At 47.2% G+C, this 18,115-nt stretch overlaps 1 protein-coding gene across 1 annotated transcript in view; it reads left to right on the forward strand.

Moving 5' to 3' along the window:
* Positions 1-5,778: 5,778 nt before the first annotated feature.
* LOC138250906 (long-chain-fatty-acid--CoA ligase ACSBG2-like) overlaps positions 5,779-18,115 on the forward strand; it is a 306,186-nt gene continuing 293,849 nt past the window's right edge. The window contains exon 1 of the mRNA XM_069205604.1: positions 5,779-5,887. Within this exon, the coding sequence (XP_069061705.1) occupies positions 5,839-5,887 (49 nt within the window). The 5' untranslated portion in view covers positions 5,779-5,838. The remainder of the gene's footprint in view (positions 5,888-18,115) is intronic.

Below are 18,115 nucleotides of genomic sequence, written 5' to 3' on the forward strand. Positions count from 1 at the left end.
CTGGGAATATTTTCCAGGGTGGGCTTCCCAAAGGAAGTAGTATCAGACAGAGGAAGCAATTTCATGTCTGCATACTTAAAGGCCATGTGGAAGGAGTGTGGTGTAACGTACAAGTTCACAACACCCTATCATCCACAAACAAATGGACTGGTGGAGAGATTTAATAAAACTCTCAAAGGCATGATTATGGGTCTCCCTGAAAAACTCCGCAGGAGATGGGATATCCTTCTACCATGCCTCCTTTTTGCCTACAGGGAGGTACCCCAGAAAGGAGTGGGCTTCAGCCCCTTTGAACTTCTTTTTGGACACCCTGTTAGGGGTCCACTCACACTTGTAAAGGAGGGTTGGGAACAACCTTTAAAAGCTCCTAAGCAGGATATTGTGGATTATGTACTTGGCCTCAGATCAAGGATGGCTGAGTACATGAAAAAGGCCAGTAAAAACCTTCAGGCCAGCCAAGAGCTCCAGAAGCAATGGCATGATCAGAAGGCTGTTTTGGTTCAGTACCAACCAGGGCAGAAAGTGTGGGTCTTGGAGCCTGTGGCCCCAAGAGCACTCCAAGATAAATGGAGTGGACCCCACACAATTGTTGAAAAGAAGGGTGAAGTCACCTACTTGGTTGACTTAGGCACTGCCAGGAGTCCCCTTAGGGTGCTCCATGTCAACCGCCTGAAACCCTACTATGACAGGGCTGATCTCACCCTGCTCATGGCAACTGATGAGGGACAGGAAGAAGACAGTGATCCTCTACCTGATCTCTTCTCTTCCACAGAACAAGATGCTCTTGTGGAAGGTGTAGTTTTGGCTGATTGTCTTACTGCTGAGCAGAAAGATAATTGCATAAATCTCCTAGGACAATTTTCAGAACTCTTCTCTACTGTGCCAGGCACCACTTCTTGGTGTGAGCACACTATAGATACTGGAGACAGTTTACCTGTCAAAAGTAAGATCTATAGGCAGCCTGACCATGTCAGGGACTGCATAAAGCAAGAAGTTCAGGAAATGTTGGAACTAGGAGTGGTTGAGCACTCTGACAGTCCATGGGCTTCTCCTGTGGTACTGGTACCAAAACCCAATTCTAAAGATGGAAAGAAGGAAATGCGGTTTTGTGTAGACTATAGAGGTCTCAACTTGGTAACCAAAACTGATGCTCACCCTATACCCAGGGCAGATGAGCTTATAGATACACTGGCATCTGCCAAGTATCTAAGCACTTTTGATTTGACTGCAGGGTATTGGCAGATCAAATTATCAGAAGATGCTAAACCTAAGACTGCATTTTCTACCATTGGAGGACATTACCAGTTTACTGTAATGCCTTTTGGTTTGAAAAATGCACCTGCCACTTTTCAGAGGTTGGTGAACACAGTCCTGCAAGGGCTGGAAGCTTTCAGTGCAGCATATTTGGACGATATAGCTGTCTTTAGCTCCAGCTGGGATGATCACCTGGTCCACCTATGGAAAGTTTTGGAGGCCCTGCAAAAGGCAGGCCTCACTATCAAGGCTTCAAAGTGCCAGATAGGGCAGGGTAAGGTGGTTTATCTGGGACACCTTGTTGGTGGGGAACAGATTGCACCACTTCAGGGGAAAATCCAAACAATTATTGATTGGGTTCCCCCTACCACTCAGACTCAGGTGAGAGCCTTCCTAGGCCTCACTGGGTATTACAAGAGGTTCATTAAGAACTATGGCTCCATTGCAGCCCCTCTTAATGACCTCACATCCAAGAAAATGCCTAAAAAGGTATTATGGACAGCAAACTGTCAGAAAGCTTTTGAGGAGCTGAAGCAGGCCATGTGCTCTGCACCTGTCCTGAAAAGCCCTTGTTACTCTAAAAAATTCTATGTCCAGACTGATGCATCTGAATTAGGAGTAGGGGCAGTCCTATCACAACTTAATTCTGAGGGCCAGGATCAACCTGTTGCTTTTATTAGTAGGAGGTTGACCCCTAGAGAAAAGCGTTGGTCTGCCATTGAGAGGGAGGCCTTTGCTGTGGTCTGGGCTCTGAAGAAGTTGAGGCCATACCTGTTTGGCACTCACTTCATTGTTCAGACAGACCACAAACCTCTACTTTTGCTAAAACAAATGAAAGGTGAAAATCCTAAATTGTTGAGGTGGTCCATATCCCTACAGGGAATGGACTATACAGTGGAACATAGACCTGGGAGTAGCCACTCCAATGCAGATGGACTCTCCAGATATTTCCACTTAGACAATGAAGACTCATCAGGTCATGGCTAGTCTTATTGTCCTTCGTTTGGGGGGGGGTTGTGTAGGAAAGTACCATCTTGCCTGGCATGTTACCCCCATTTTTCACTGTATATATGTTGTTTTAGTTGTATGTGTCACTGGGACCCTGGTAACCCAGGGCCCCAGTGCTCATAAGTGTGCCTGAATGTGTTACCTGTGTAGTGACTAACTGTCTCACTGAGGCTCTGCTAATCAGAACCTCAGTGGTTATGCTCTCTCATTTCTTTCCAAATTGTCACTAACAGGCTAGTGACCATTTTTACCAATTTACATTGGCTTACTGGAACACCCTTATAATTCCCTAGTATATGGTACTGAGGTACCCAGGGTATTGGGGTTCCAGGAGATCCCTATGGGCTGCAGCATTTCTTTTGCCACCCATAGGGAGCTCTGACAATTCTTACACAGGCCTGCCACTGCAGCCTGAGTGAAATAACGTCCACGTTATTTCACAGCCATTTTACACTGCACTTAAGTAACTTATAAGTCACCTATATGTCTAACCTTTACCTGGTAAAGGTGAGGTGCAAAGTTACTTAGTGTGAGGGCACCCTGGCACTAGCCAAGGTGCCCCCACATTGTTCAGAGCCAATTCCCTGAACTTTGTGAGTGCGGGGACACCATTACACGCGTGCACTACATATAGGTCACTACCTATATGTAGCTTCACAATGGTAACTCCGAATATGGCCATGTAACATGTCTATGATCATGGAATTGCCCCCTCTATGCCATCCTGGCATAGTTGGCACAATCCCATGATCCCAGTGGTCTGTAGCACAGACCCTGGTACTGCCAAACTGCCCTTCCTGGGGTTTCACTGCAGCTGCTGCTGCTGCCAACCCCTCAGACAGGCAGCTGCCCTCCTGGGGTCCAGCCAGGCCTGGCCCAGAATGGCAGAACAAAGAACTTCCTCTGAGAGAGGGTGTGACACCCTCTCCCTTTGGAAAATGGTGTGAAGGCAGGGGAGGAGTAGACTCCCCCAGCCTCTGGAAATGCTTTCTTGGGCACAGATGTGCCCAATTCTGCATAAGCCAGTCTACACCGGTTCAGGGACCCCTTAGCCCCTGCTCTGGCGCGAAACTGGACAAAGGAAAGGGGAGTGACCACTCCCCTGACCTGCACCTCCCCTGGGAGGTGTCCAGAGCTCCTCCAGTGTGCTCCAGACCTCTGCCATCTTTGAAACAGAGGTGCTGCTGGCACACTGGACTGCTCTGAGTGGCCAGTGCCACCAGGTGACGTCAGAGACTCCTTGTGATAGGCTCCTTCAGGTGTTGCTAGCCTATCCTCTCTCCTAGGTAGCCAAACCCTCTTTTCTGGCTATTTAGGGTCTCTGTCTCTGGGGAAACTTTAGATAACGAATGCAAGAGCTCATCTGAGTTCCTCTGCATCTCTCTCTTCACCTTCTGATAAGGAAACGACCGCTGACCGCGCTGGAAGCCTGCAAACCTGCAACATAGTAGCAAAGACGACTACTGCAACTCTGTAACGCTGATCCTGCCGCCTTCTCGACTGTTTTCCTGCTTGTGCATGCTGTGGGGGTAGCCTGCCTCCTCTCTGCACCAGAAGCTCCGAAGAAATTTCCCGTGGGTCGACGGAATCTTCCCCCTGCAACCGCAGGCACCAAAAAGCTGCATTACCAGTCCCTTGGGTCTCCTCTCAGCACGACGAGCGAGGTCCCTCGAATCCAGCGACGCTGTCCAAGTGACCCCCACAGTCCAGTGACTCTTCAGCCCAAGTTTGGTGGAGGTAAGTCCTTGCCTCACCTCGCTGGGCTGCATTGCTGGGAACCGCGACTTTGCAGCTACTCCGGCCCCTGTGCACTTCCGGCGGAAATCCTTCGTGCACAGCCAAGCCTGGGTCCACGGCACTCTAACCTGCATTGCACGATTTTCTAAGTTGGTCTCCGGCGACGTGGGACTCCTTTGTGCAACTTCGGCGAGCACCGTTTCACGCATCCTTGTAGTGCCTGTTTCTGGCACTTCTCCTGGTGCTACCTGCTTCAGTGAGGGCTCTTTGTCTTGCTCGACGTCCCCTCTCTCTTCAGGTCCAATTTGCGACCTCCTGGTCCCTCCTGGGCCCCAGCAGCGTCCAAAAACGGCAAACGCACAATTTGCAGCTAGCAAGGCTTGTTGGCGTTCTTTCGGCGGGAAAACACTTTTACACGACTCTCCAAGGCAAGAGGGATCCGTCCACCAAAGGGGAAGTCTCTAGCCCTTTTCGTTCCTGCAGAAACCTCAGCTTCTTCTGTCCAGTCGAAGCTTCTTTGCACCCGCAGCTGGCATTTCCTGGGCATCTGCCCATCTCCGACTTGCTTGTGACTTTTGGACTTGGTCCCCTTGTTCCACAGGTACCCTAGATTGGAAATCCACAGTTGTTGCATTGCTGGTTTGTGTCTTTCCTGCATTATTCCTCTAACACGACTCTTTTGTCCTTAAGGGAACTTTAGTGCACTTTGCACTCACTTTTCAGGGTCTTGGGGAGGGTTATTTTTCTAACTCTCACTATTTTCTAATAGTCCCAGCGACCCTCTACAAGGTCACATAGGTTTGGGGTCCATTCGTGGTTCGCATTCCACTTTTGGAGTATATGGTTTGTGTTGCCCCTATCCCTATGTTTCCCCATTGCATCCTATTGTAACTATACATTGTTTGCACTGTTTTCTAAGACTATACTGCATATTTTTGCTATTGTGTATATATATCTTGTGTATATTTCCTATCCTCTCACTGAGGGTACACTCTAAGATACTTTGGCATATTGTCATAAAAATAAAGTACCTTTATTTTTAGTATAACTGTGTATTGTGTTTTCTTATGATATTGTGCATATGACACTAAGTGGTACTGTAGTAGCTTCACACGTCTCCTAGTTCAGCCTAAGCTGCTCTGCTAAGCTACCATTATCTATCAGCCTAAGCTGCTAGACACCCTATACACTAATAAGGGATAACTGGGCCTGGTGCAAGGTGCAAGTACCCCTTGGTACTCACTACAAGCCAGTCCAGCCTCCTACACCGACTTCCTACAGTGTGATCGGCTTTCGCACGAAAGAGGCTGACCCCTCCTCTACCTCGCTATATATACCCCACCCCTAAATGCCTCACATGCTTCCATCCACACCAGTCCCTGTCCTGTGCTGCTTCCCTGTCACAAAGGATGCCGTGGAGAGACTAGACTGGGTCTCCGCTCCCCATGGGCCCTTCATTGCTGCGCCAAAAGTGTATCCAAATGCAGAGACACAACCTGCAAATCTCTCAGCAGCTCCCTTGAATAAGAGGGCGCGCGCTATCTTCTCGATAACCATAAATCGCTGAAATAAGTAGCACATTTGAACAGTTTGTTCCTACCAGGAAACACATCTGCATTCCTGGTGATTGCTTTGTATATCACAGAGGTTCTTAAGTCGGTGCCAATGCCCTCCAAGGCATGACGCATAGTAAACAGGCACAACCCTCTGCTTCGTAAACCCTGCGCCATACATCGCGGATATAAAAAGAAGCGCGTGCCAATAAGATGTAGCATAAGGGAAAGTGCCTGGGACCGCAGCGCCTGCAGTAACGGAGACGAGACAGCACGAGGACGGCCCATGACTGTCAGACTCACTTGCCCCGAGCCTGGCAGAAGGATGGACGGAGGTAGGTGGGTGGGCACGCCCTGGCATCGTCAGGTCTGCAAGTGGACGTGTTCTCTTTCGTTCAAAGACCCCTAGAAATCAGTATTTGGTGCAGGGGTGTAAACCCACTTACGCTTTCCAATAACCTACAAATAAGACGTGTGAAAATTAACTGTGGATATTTCACGTTCTGGTGAAGAGGGGAGAATTTGAGTTAAAAACATGTAGTGACTTTTTCAAAGATGCTCTAGGTAAACTTAGGGTCCCAGAAGCTTTCGGTGGCCAAGGTCAGGGGCGGAGGCAGGCTTTGGAGCCAGAGGGGGTGATAGGTTTTTCTGCTTCGAAAAGCGATAGGAATATGTCTCTGACGTGTCACTCGAGTTGGTTAGCACACAACAGAAAGTTTATGGATGGTTAATAATATTTTGCCTATTTGAAAAATATGCACCTGGTTTGGCAGAACTATGGGTCTCTCAACCATGGCTCCTCTTTCCAAATTTAGCACAGATGTGTTAAAAGAATAAGCACAAAGAAAACAAGTGTTGGCAAAGCCAGTAGGCCTGGCCTGGACTGTGAGATGGTTAATGTATTTGTACAATGCTTTTTATTATTATTACTAGTTGTGAAGAAGGCAAGAATAAATCCCTCTATAAGCCATCATTGAGCTCTCAGGCAGCTAAAATGTCACTTAGACACTCTGTAACTTTAAAAAGTTGATGGAAAACAAATTAGGCACCCGGAATGCGGGCAAAATATATAGCCAGTATTTCATGTGAGTAAAAAAATAACCCAAATAGCACACTTTAAACTAGCTGTTTCTCCATAAGGAAAGATATATTTGTAGGTGAATGTGTGAAGTGCACAGGGTGTGTGCAGTCGCTCAAATAGAAGGTTAATGAAGAAAGTTTGCACCAGGCTGATGTTGTGATAGGTGACATCAAACTGTAAATGACAAATTAACAGGCCAATGGGCGAAGCCCTCTGACTAAACGCCCCTGTATATATGCATATTACATGTGCATTTTTTGGGGGAAAAAAAACATTACTCTTATTACTGTTTGATGTCTGTCTCAAAGGCGTACTAAAAAGATATTAAATGGAAAGTTAAGAATTGATCCTTCAGCTGAGGCACCAATGGGCCTTTCTTTTTAGGCTGATGTGCGCATGTGATGTGGAAAACGGTTGAGATGCACTTTGTAAAAAACCCAATCACTGAAGTAGACCTATTTCCCCATAGTAGATGCTGAGGTGGGTGTAAGTAAATGTGAATGACAGGTAAACAGGCCAGTGGATTACGAGGGGTGACTCGGAGCACCTCTAGGTATTTTTAGTTTGTTTTTCATTGCTTGAGGCTGATCACAAAGCTAACGTGGCTTTGGCGGCAATCTAAAAAGTGTGACTTATTGGCCACAGCTTTCTATGTATATATATTATGTTTGCTATGTATTCTTAAACGGTTGTGCATGTGCACAATATCGTGCATACAATATCCGAATGGCAAACACCAAGATGCAAATAAAAACACAACTGCATGAACTACTGACAAATGAGAATTTGTTTTACCTGTCAAGTTACCCAACAAACTGCAAACACCAAATGTAGGAACGTCTGAAATACATGCAAGCTTCTATACAGTGTCACAATCTTTAAAAATGCAAAGTCAATTGTTGCTTCTACCTACATCCTAAACATGGACATTTTTAAAACATCCTTGGGCAAAACGGCTCACTCAAGTCAAATAAACATGTAAGAAGGTTATTGGACGTCCTCACTGAGAGATGCATTTCATTGAATTGCACTGCCCTGCTCACCAGTGAGTTCTTAGAAGCATGTCACTGGTGATATGGCTTACTCTGAAAAACAAGGCTGTTACTAAAACAAGAAGTAAAGGAATTTCAAAATTGGCCTCTTCCAGTCTGAACTCGTGTGTTTCATCTCCATGTGATTGTGTGATTCTCTGAGCAGCTAAACAGTGCTGCACTATTGACAAAAACACTGCAATGTTACAACAACGCAGGGAGGTGTGGGGGGGTACATGTGGACTGCAGAAGATGAATATCATCATACTCTTCAAATGACCACAACTCAGGGAAGTTAGCCATTTGAATTGCCTGCCACAGGCAGAAAAAACATATTCCCCTTTCTTCAGCAGTGTAATGTAAGCAGTTCAATGTCATTCTGTTATGTTAAATGTACATGTTATAGCGCTCAAATCACTCCAAAAAGGGTATTTTGGCGCTGATAGGCAAGCAGAAAGATCAACTGACCTTAGAACAATATCGTCTTAAGCATCTTTCTGAAGGAGGGATGGTCAGGACAAGTGTGAATTTCATGTGGCAGTTTGCTCCATTAGACAGAGGCCGGCTAGGACAAGGCTCTACCACCTGCTTTGAATTTCTTTCTCCTAGGAATCGTGAGTGATGCTTCGTCACTGGATCTCATGAGTCTAGCCAGGCAGTAAGGTATAGGTTTTCTGTACAAGGTAAGAGGGACCTAGGGCCAGTTGTAGGTAGCGTTTTGCATGGCGCAAACTGCGAAAATCACAGTTTGCGCCATGCAAAACGCGCATCGCGATGCTCATTCACATTTTGCGAGTCGGTACCGCCTTGCAAAATGTGAATGCGACTCGCAAATAGGAAGGGGTGTCCCCTTCCTATTTGCGACTCGCACCGCAATGCTAAATTGCTTTGTGACTGCGAACGCAGTCGCAAAGCAATTCGCAGTTACCACCAGTGTCACACTGGTGGTAACCCATTCGCAAAAGGGAAGGGGTCCCCAGGGGACCCCTTCCCCTTTGTGAGTGTTGCTATAAATGTTTTTTTCAGAGCAGGCAGTGGTCCAATGGACCACTGCCTACTCTGAAAAAACGAAACCAAATGGTTTAGTTATTTTTTTGATATTGCAACTCGTTTTCCTTTAAGGAAAACGGGCTGCAATACAAAAAAAAAAAACTGCTTTATTTAAAAAGCAGTCACAGACATGGAGGTCTGCTGTCTCCAGCAGGCCACCATCCCTGTGAGTGCAGGGAATCCCTATGGGGTCGCAAAATGCGACCGACCTCATTAATATTAATGAGGTGGGTCTTTGCGACCCCATAGCGAGTCGCAGACGGTGTCTGAGACACCGTTCTGCATCCGATTTTGCGACTCGGAAATTGCGAGTCTCTCTGACTCGCAATTTCCGATTCGCAAAATCGGACATTGCTACATCTGGCCCCTAGTCCCATGAGGGCTTTGTGAGTAAAACAGCAAAGTTTAAAAATGATGCGTTTCCTCATCGGTAACCAATGTAACGATTTGAGAAGCGGTGAGGAAACCGTGCCTGCTGGCGTATTGCAGATAAGCCTGGCGGGGGTATTTTGGACTGCTTGAAGTTTTGCCAAGAGGCTGTCATTTGCAGAAGCTTGAAAAGCATTACAGGAGTCAAATCGACTACGTATTAGCCTTTGTACTAAGGGTTTTCTAGATGATGCTGGTAAAAACAGAAGGGCTTTCAGGGTGTCAAAATAGGTGCTGTAGTCATTGAGATCTGCTCCTTCATAGCAAGTTTATGGTCCAAACTAACACCAAGATTTTTCAGCACCTGTTTGGGGGCAGGCAGAGGGCCCAAATCAGCTGCCACCAGTCGCCTGCCCAAAGCTGTTAAAGACAGTTAAGGGGCATCCGGGCAGCAATAACTTCCATGCTAGATTTAAGGCACTGATTGGTGATAGAGGGGTCTTTGGTAAAAGAAATCACCAACTGTGTATCGTCAGCATAAGAATGGATCTCCAATCCAAAAGTTCTAACAATTTTTGGTAGAGAGGTCATGTGGATATTAAAAAGCGTAGTGCTTAGGCGGGAGCCTTGCAGTACACCTTTGTCAATCCGTTTGTATACTGATTCAAAAGGATCAAGAGAGACAATCTGTGATCCATTACTTAAATAATCCTGAAGCCATTTTAGGGCCAGCCCCTTGATGCCACAATCCTGAAGTCTCAGTAGTAACCTGGGATGTGACACGTATCAAATGCGGCAGAAAGATCAGGTAACATCAACACTGCTGTATTGCCGGCATGAAGAGCTCCTCTGATATAGTCAGGCACCTCCATTAAGGCAGTTTCTGTACTTTGTGCCAAACGAAAGCCTGATTGCGAGGGGTATAGAATACTGTTTTGCTCAAGATAGGAAGTCAGTTGGTTGTTTATGAGCCCTTGTAAGACTTTACTTAGTGACCGGAGAAGTGAGATAAGCCTGTAGTTGGATAAGTTGGCCGGTGAGAGATGGTCCTTTTTTTAATGGGTCTTACTACTGTTTCCTTCCACTTCAGAGGGAAACTCCCAGTTGTAAGTGATAGATTAAATAAAAAACAAATGGCAGGTGACAATAGTTCTGCGAGCAGAGCCAGTGTTCTAGGAAGGCAAGCATCTGAAAGCGAGCTCGATTTTACCTTAAGGCTCTTAGTAAGTTGTTTCAGGGAAAATGGTGAAACGTTGGTTACTCCCACATGATTTGTGTAGTGTAGAGAAAGAGGGAAAGGTTCCAGGTTGTCACGGTTTGTGGGTGGTTTGAGTAAATAGCATAAATAAGGCTAATTATCTGATCAAGGTAATGCGCTAAAGAATCACATAAAGATTGTGATTCAATTGGGAGCAGTTTACAGGTCTGTGGATTAGTAAATTCCTTCAAGGCCTTGTAAAGTGCCTTGGATTAATTGTTTGATTGGTTTATTTGTTGGATGATCGAAATCTTGTGGGCAGTTTTGATGTTACTGTGGCAGACTTTAGGAGCAGACTGCAGCACATGTAGAACGAGGAAAAAGCCTCCAAGGATTATTTTTGTGCAGGATTGTGTCCCTTCCTGTATGAAAACAATCCTGCCTGCAGTACAGGCCCCCTGCACCGTGGCTCGCTGGTGCCTGCGTTGGCGGTGGCAGCACATAGTGCGCGAGCGCAGCGAGGGAGCAGAATACAAGATGTTAGTAAGCATGGTCCACTCCTGTCCTCCCCATTTGACATAGCGCCATGAGTTGTTTTGCTGTACTGTGTTAAACACTGATAAATCTGATCCTATCTATTTATGGCCATAGTGGGTGGCATCTTTAAGTTGTGTGTTGTTTGCCAACATACGTATACCAATGTGCTGGAAATAATTTTGCCTTTAAGCAGTCCTATAAGTGTGGCAGCGTTTACTCATCAACAGGCACTGGAACTTGCTGCGCAGTGTGTGATCATTTCTTTTGATCAGAGAACAGACAGATTACGTTTCTGATGCTTGCTAAAAAAACATGATGTAGCACAACCCTGGTAGAACAGAGCTTGCAGTATGGACATTAGGTGATCTGAATGAGCATTGCAGCCCCCAAAGAAACTGTTAATACACTAGTTTGAGGAAGCAGAGTTGAGCAATTGGGAGCCCGGCTCCATAATTGCCCATGGACTCAAGGCTATCATGTTTCCCAGGTCGATGCATGACTAGCTAGACCAGCCCTGGTTTTTCTTAGTTTTCTGAGGCATGTGGCCCTGGTTTAATAATGGGTTAAATAAGACTACAAGTCAGAATTCTAAGAAAAGAGCCAGGACTGGCCTAACTAGTCACCCATGGATTGGCTTCAGTACACCATCACCCTCTCATCACTTACTCAACAGTGCTGTATTAACTACCAAGGACTGCAGGCTGCTGTGCATTAGTAAAAGCATCAACTGCCTGCAGGCAGGTCCGGCTTAAGGGTGGTGCAACCGGTGCAGCCGCCCCTGGCACTGAGTTATTGGGGGGGGTGCTCTGTGTATAACGTGTGGTTTTAAAATCTCCTGCTGGATAGAATCCTTGTGTGTCCAGAAGTTTTCAGGCAACAATATAAAGTCAAGATAATTCTACTGATTAATGTCCCTGCTGGAAAGAGAGCAGAGCTTTGTCTAGTGACGGCTTTGACTCGTTATTAGGTAGTGCAGAGGGATAAAGTGCCTGCTACAAAGAACATTCAACATGCAGATCACAGACATGGGGTCGAAAGTGGATAGCTCATTTGGTTACTGCTTTGTCTTTTTATTACTTGCTTTGCACCATTATTTAACGCCTGGGTCAGGCCAGGCATTAGGGGACCTGTGGACCCATTTCATGATTGAACACCATGGAATGGGTCCACAGGTGCCCTCCTCAAGCCCCAGGAACGCCCACACCAGAGGGACACGGGATGATGGGGGACCCCATCCCAGGTAAGTAGCGTAAGTATAGTAAGTATTTGTTTTTATGTTAAAGTGCCATCGGGGGCCCAACTTGGGGCCCCCTGCATTGCACAGGGTGCAATGGCCATGTCCAGGGGACACTGGTCCACTGTGCTGGCCATTGGGGTGGTGGGCATGACTCCTGTCTTGCGTCAGAAAATGATGCTAGGCTGGTTAGAGGCATTCTTTTTGCTTCTAACCAGCCTAACGTCATTTTTTGGTGCAAAACCCCCTTCTCCCATACCGCCACCCCAACCCCCACCCGGCTAACGTCATTTTTTTTACGCTAGCCCACCCTTTGCACCGGCTTGCAGTATTCCATAATTTTGGCACCCGGCTCACGCTCTGGAATGACGCAAGCTGGCGCAATACTTTTTGACGCAAAACTGCGTTTACGCAGTTTTGCATCAAAACATATAACGATGGGCCTTGGTTTGTGCATCTCCAGACTGAACATTCCTAAAATATACTGTCTAGTAGTATCACTGACATGTGACTCCTACCCTTTGTAATACTCAATGCCTTATGTAATATTTCCTATAGAGTGATTTACATATGTGATTCATTGTCTCTGTATAATGTGTGTGACGAAAAGTGCTCAGACACCCTGACAGTGGTATGAATAGCGCTATAAAACAAATTAAATCCATTTGGTACATGGGATCTGGTGAGATAAGGGGCGCTGTTGGAGGATGGTAGTGAGGGAATCCGTGGAGAAGGAAGTCATTTGAAGGGGTGCCCGCAAAGGCTGACGTACCGGCGCCCCAGCACTAAAGCAGGCCACCCTGCAGTGACACCCTCTGTCCCTTTCAATCAAATGTTTGAGTTTTGAAATGAATGGAATCATGTAGTGTTACTGCCAGTCTGTGGCTTAATCCTGCCTTGCATAGGTCACAATACTTCCTTTCACATGACTATATGTTGCTGTCACTGTGTGACTAGGGACCCAGCTCTTCCCACTCCGAAGTCTTCAAAGAATCCGAAAAGCTCCAGTAAGGCCACTCATATACTTTAGTGTACATGCCCACATTAGAAGAGCACTCATTATTCCAAAACTCCAGACAGGCGCATTACAAACCCACACCCTTCTAACTAAGTACTAGCAGAAATCCTATAGAAATGCAAGTACATATCATTAGAACAGGCAAAGTCAACCTTCAAGGGCCTTTAAGATATTCTTCCTACTAGGGTGTTTTTTTAAAGAACACTAATAAGTGCATTTGCTGTGAAAAATATGTAGTGTTGTGTGGACATCTAAATTGTGGCATTGCTTGACAGCAAAACCATTGTGAGGTGCCATATGTACTACAAGCTGAGTGTCCATGATGTCATTAACCACTCACGTGCTAAAAATGTTGTTTTTGTGGAAACCTAACTGATGCAAATGTGAGCGACCAGTGTACTGAGGTGTGTCCTCCAGTCCACATGTCTACATGCAGACAATCATCCATGTGTTTAATCATGGCATATGGATAATTTTATTAAAATGACACATACTGCATGGGAACAGCGTTTGGGCTAAAATACAAACATTAATGAACATAAATATTCCCCATTAGATCAAATTGTGTGGCCTTAGGATCTCAATGTGGCATTCCAGACTTCAGTGTGCCCTGTTGTGTTGTGTTTGAATCTTTAAAGAACATTCTTTAAAAGTGTACAATGTTTTAGCTTATCAAAAGGCATCGTGCAGGTCACACAAAAAGCAGATTGCACGATATTCAAATGCCAGTGACAAACAAAACGGAACACAAGAACTTGCCTAATCTTAGGCATTTATTAAAGTTGATGAAAATGTAACCCATGTCAGGCAGGGACTTTTTGTGTTGTAATTTTTTATTTAGAAAACCAACAAGACATTACATAGTTCTTCCACCATGCAAATTATACAAGATTGGCAGTACAAATACAGCAGTTCAGAGATGTAAAATCACAAAGTACAGAGACATATGAGCCTTCCATCAGGCAAAGAATCCAACATGGCCTGTAACAGATCAGAGTCTCCTTGAGGTAGCAGGTGCGATGAGCCCTAATGCTTTGCGCGGTGTTTCCCTAGCTCCACCTCGCGTTCAACCTGAATGTGGTGCAGAGTCTCCAGGAAGCGGGGATGCTGTCAATTGACCCGTCTCAGAACCACATGAGGCTCCGTTGTGTTTTGTCTATGCCCAAATGAATTTAACAGGACCGGAACATACTAAGAAGTAGTCATATTGTGGAGTGGTGATCCAGCCCTCCAAGGGTCTCTGAGCCTATAAGTGCAGGGATGGGCAATAGGGAGGTTCTGCACATGCGTTTTGTGGGGATATTAGCACCATACCATGGGTTTGCGGGAGTTGGGGTCGTGATCCAGCGGCAAGTAAAAGAGCCAAGAAGGTAGAAGGAAGGATATAAGAAATCAACAGGAGAAAGAAAGAGGGGGAGGGGAAGGAAGAAAGGAAGGAAGAGTCGGCAGGGGACGCGCAGGGGATCGGGGACAGGGGAGGGGGGAGGGAGAGGGGTGCAAGTGAGAGAACCAGAATGATGGAAAGACGGGGAGAAGTTCGAGGGCGGAGAGGGGGAAGAGAAGGGGAGCGCTAAGCAAAGGATAAAGGCCACGGTGGTCTTATAGTGTGTCGTGGGTGAGTTATAAAGGGTAATGCATGATGCAGTCGAGGTAAGGGAGAACATGAGAAAGAGGGGGAGGGGAGGAGCTAAGAACGAGGGGGTAGCAGGAAGCAAGAGTACTCGTCTATACGTGGTCCACAGTTAAGAAGAGGGAGGGAAGTGGTAGAGTGAAGACGAGTGTGAGAAGGGGATAATAAAGTGAAAAAGGAGAGAGAAAAGTGAAAAGGAAAAGTGACTGAGGGGGGGATTGTGGGAAAAATAAAAAAAGGGTTGGGGAGAGAAGGGGGGTGGGGGGAGGAGATGTGGAGGCTGCCTGTGATGAGGTAAGGCTAAGCCCTTACGCGGCCATGTGTATAAATACTGCGGGTATATATATTCACAAATTATGTTACAGTACACTATATTCTTTTATAGCGGGTGCAGTGGGATTTGCACATGTATGTGTGTGGCTCCCGAGTTGGAGGAATCGCTGCAATGCACCTCGGAGCAAGCCGACTATAATGTAATGGAGCGCTCAATCTAGCAGTGTTGAGAGGAAGGCGGCCCACGTCTGAAGGAAGACCTCTACCCTTTCCTGCAGGCTATAGATAATCCGTTCATGAGAGGCAGTTTGATACATTGCAGTAATCCATTCCCCATGGGTAGGGGCAGTGTCCGAGCGCCAATGTCTGAGGATACATAATTTGGCCATGGCTAGTGCTTTGTGTAGCAAACGTTGCTGTGGTCGGGACAGGTCACGCAGGTCACTGGTATCGTGCAACAATAAGAGGGAAGGGGTGAGGGAGGCTGGCAGAGATAATGTTTCCCTAAGGGTGCACCCCACCGATCGCCAGAAAGGTTGGATAACGGGGCAATCATGCAGGATGTGAGGTAGGTCGCAGCATGCGTGAGGGCACCGCCAACAGGAGGCGTCGGGTAGTAACCCCGCAGACCACAGTTTCTGAGGGGTCCAGTACCAGTTGTGCAGGGTCTTGAAGAGACTGAATTTTAAGCAAGTCTCTCGAGCCCCAGGATCTCTTGCCTCAATCAGATCTGCCCAGTCTTCTAACTCATATTCTATCGAAAGACGTGTCTGGCACTTGTCCTTGAGAGAGACCAAAAGGGGGAGGGAGAATATATGACGGTTCAATATGGCATGCATTCCAGAAATGGCTCCTCCGAAAAGGCCCCAGGTTCCAGGTAGTGAAGCACTGGGGATTGGGGAAGCCGCCAGGGAGGAGTCCCCAAGAGTCTCCCAAGACAGTGTTTGAGTTGCAGAAAACGCCACGAGTGAAGGGCGGGGAGGTCAAATTCCTCTCGGAGAGCTGCAAAAGATTTTAGTTGGCCATCAGTTAGAAGTTGATCAATTCGCAAGAGGCCCTTCGATCGCCACTCCTCCCAAACAATAGTATTTCCCCCTATCCTGAGAGCTGTGTTGCCCCAAATCGGGGCACGGTCGTGAATCAGAGGATCCACCCCCAATAGGCGGTGCGCTTGCCGCCAGGAGTTCTGCATGGCTCTAATCATGGGGTTAAACGGCTGAGAGGGCGAACGTCCTGAGTTGTAGAGCACATTGAGGCCCGGTACGGTGTGCAAGAGTGTCCGCTCCATCTCCACTCACAGTGGCGGATCCTGTACTCCTGGAAGAAGGAAGGTCAGTTGTAAGAGGTGCAACGCAAGGTCATAGTGTTCCACGGAGGGAAGACCCAACCCCCCGCATCCCAGTCGGGCGAGAAGTGTAGTCCTGGGTAATCGGGGGTGTAGTGTCCCCTAGACAAAGGCTCGGATGCGACAGTCTGCCTCTCTAAGGAGAGTCAAGGGGATCTGTACAGGCAGCATGCCCAGGACATTAAGCAATCTCAGCAGTATCACCATGCGCACCGGTCGCGCTCTGCCCCACCTAGAAAGACCCAAATGTGCCCATTTATCGAAATCTCTTTTCAAGCTGGCTAACAGCGGGTCCAGGTTATCAGCCACCATATTCTCCAATCCTCTGTTGATGTGGATGCCCAGATATTGTAGACGCAACTGCTTCCACTTGACCAGAAGACCCTGCACCGACGCGCTTACTGTCACAAGGGACAAGGGAAACGCCTTGCTCGTGTCCCAGTTAATCATGGAACCCGAGAGGAGTTCAAAATCAGTTAAGATGGTTCGGAGTGCCGGTAGGGACCTAGCAAGGTCGGTGAGCATTAGTAAGATATCATCGGCATAAAGGTAAATGATGGAACTACCGCCTGGTATGGGCACTCCGGTTGTAAGACTCGATCTACGGATCACTGCCGCCAGGGGTTCTAAGGGTAACAAAAATAGTAGTGGCGATAAGGGGCAACCCTGAGGGGTCCCTCTCCTGATGGAAAAAGTGTTAGATAGAAACCCGCCGCAGTTGACCTGTGCTGTTGGTGAGTCATATAACAAACGCACCTTGTTGATAAAGCTAGTCCCAAGGCCAAATTGTTTTAGAGTTTCAAAGAGGTACCACCACTCTATACGATCAAATGCCTTTTCAGCGTCCAGGGAGAGAGCAAGGGCCTCCTCCCGGGAGTCTCATGTCGCCCAGAGAGTGTGTAGCTAGGTACGTAGGTGATTCCTAGAAGATCATCCGGATACAAAGCCTACCTGCGTATGATGTATGAGAGAGGGGATTACCTTCTAAAGGCGGGCCGCTAGAATTCCTGCCAATATTTTGACGTCTCCGTTGAGGAGGGGTATTGGGCGGTAGCTGCCACAAAGGAAGGGGTCCTTACCAGGTTTGGGTAATACTATTATAGAGGCTTTGTTGCAGAGGGGGTGTAGAGAGCCCGAGTGATCTGCCCCACGGAAGGCCTCATATAGGGCGTTGATTGTAGCCGCCCCAGTCTATTTATAGAATTCTGTTGAGAATCCATCCTCTCCGGGGCTTTGTGGTAAGGAAGTCTGGCTATCGCTTGTTGGATCTCTTCTTTACTGATGCCTCCATCCAATAAAGCCCTGCCAGCCTCTGAGAGTCTAGGCAGGTTTGCCTTCTCAAAGAAGGTGGTCAACTTACCCTGATCTTTCACTGTTTCGGGGGTGTAGAGGGTTTGGTAAAAGCGACCAAATTTGTTCGCGATCACTTGGGGGTGTGTAATACACTTGCCATCAGTGCCATGCAAGGCCGGGATGGCCAACGCCCGCTCCCTTTGGCGTAGCTGAGCGGCTAATAATCTCCCTGCCTTCTCTCCATGCTCATAGTGCGACCTTTCAGTCGCTGGAGCGCGTATTCCGCTTGTGATGCAAAGAGGGAATTAAGCTCCATTTTGGCCCATTCCAGGTGGCGACAGATGATAAGGGAGGGAGTTAGGGTGTATTCACGGGTAGTCTGAGCTATACAGTCTTCCAGTGCTCTTTGGTTGTCATGCCTCTGGGCATCAGCAATGGCAGCGTCCCTCATGAGTTGTCCCCGTATCGTCACCTTCACTGCAGCCCACACCAATTGGGTGAGGA

This window comes from Pleurodeles waltl, chromosome 1_2 (assembly GCF_031143425.1).
Source record: "Pleurodeles waltl isolate 20211129_DDA chromosome 1_2, aPleWal1.hap1.20221129, whole genome shotgun sequence".
Lineage (NCBI taxonomy): Eukaryota > Metazoa > Chordata > Amphibia > Caudata > Salamandridae > Pleurodeles > Pleurodeles waltl.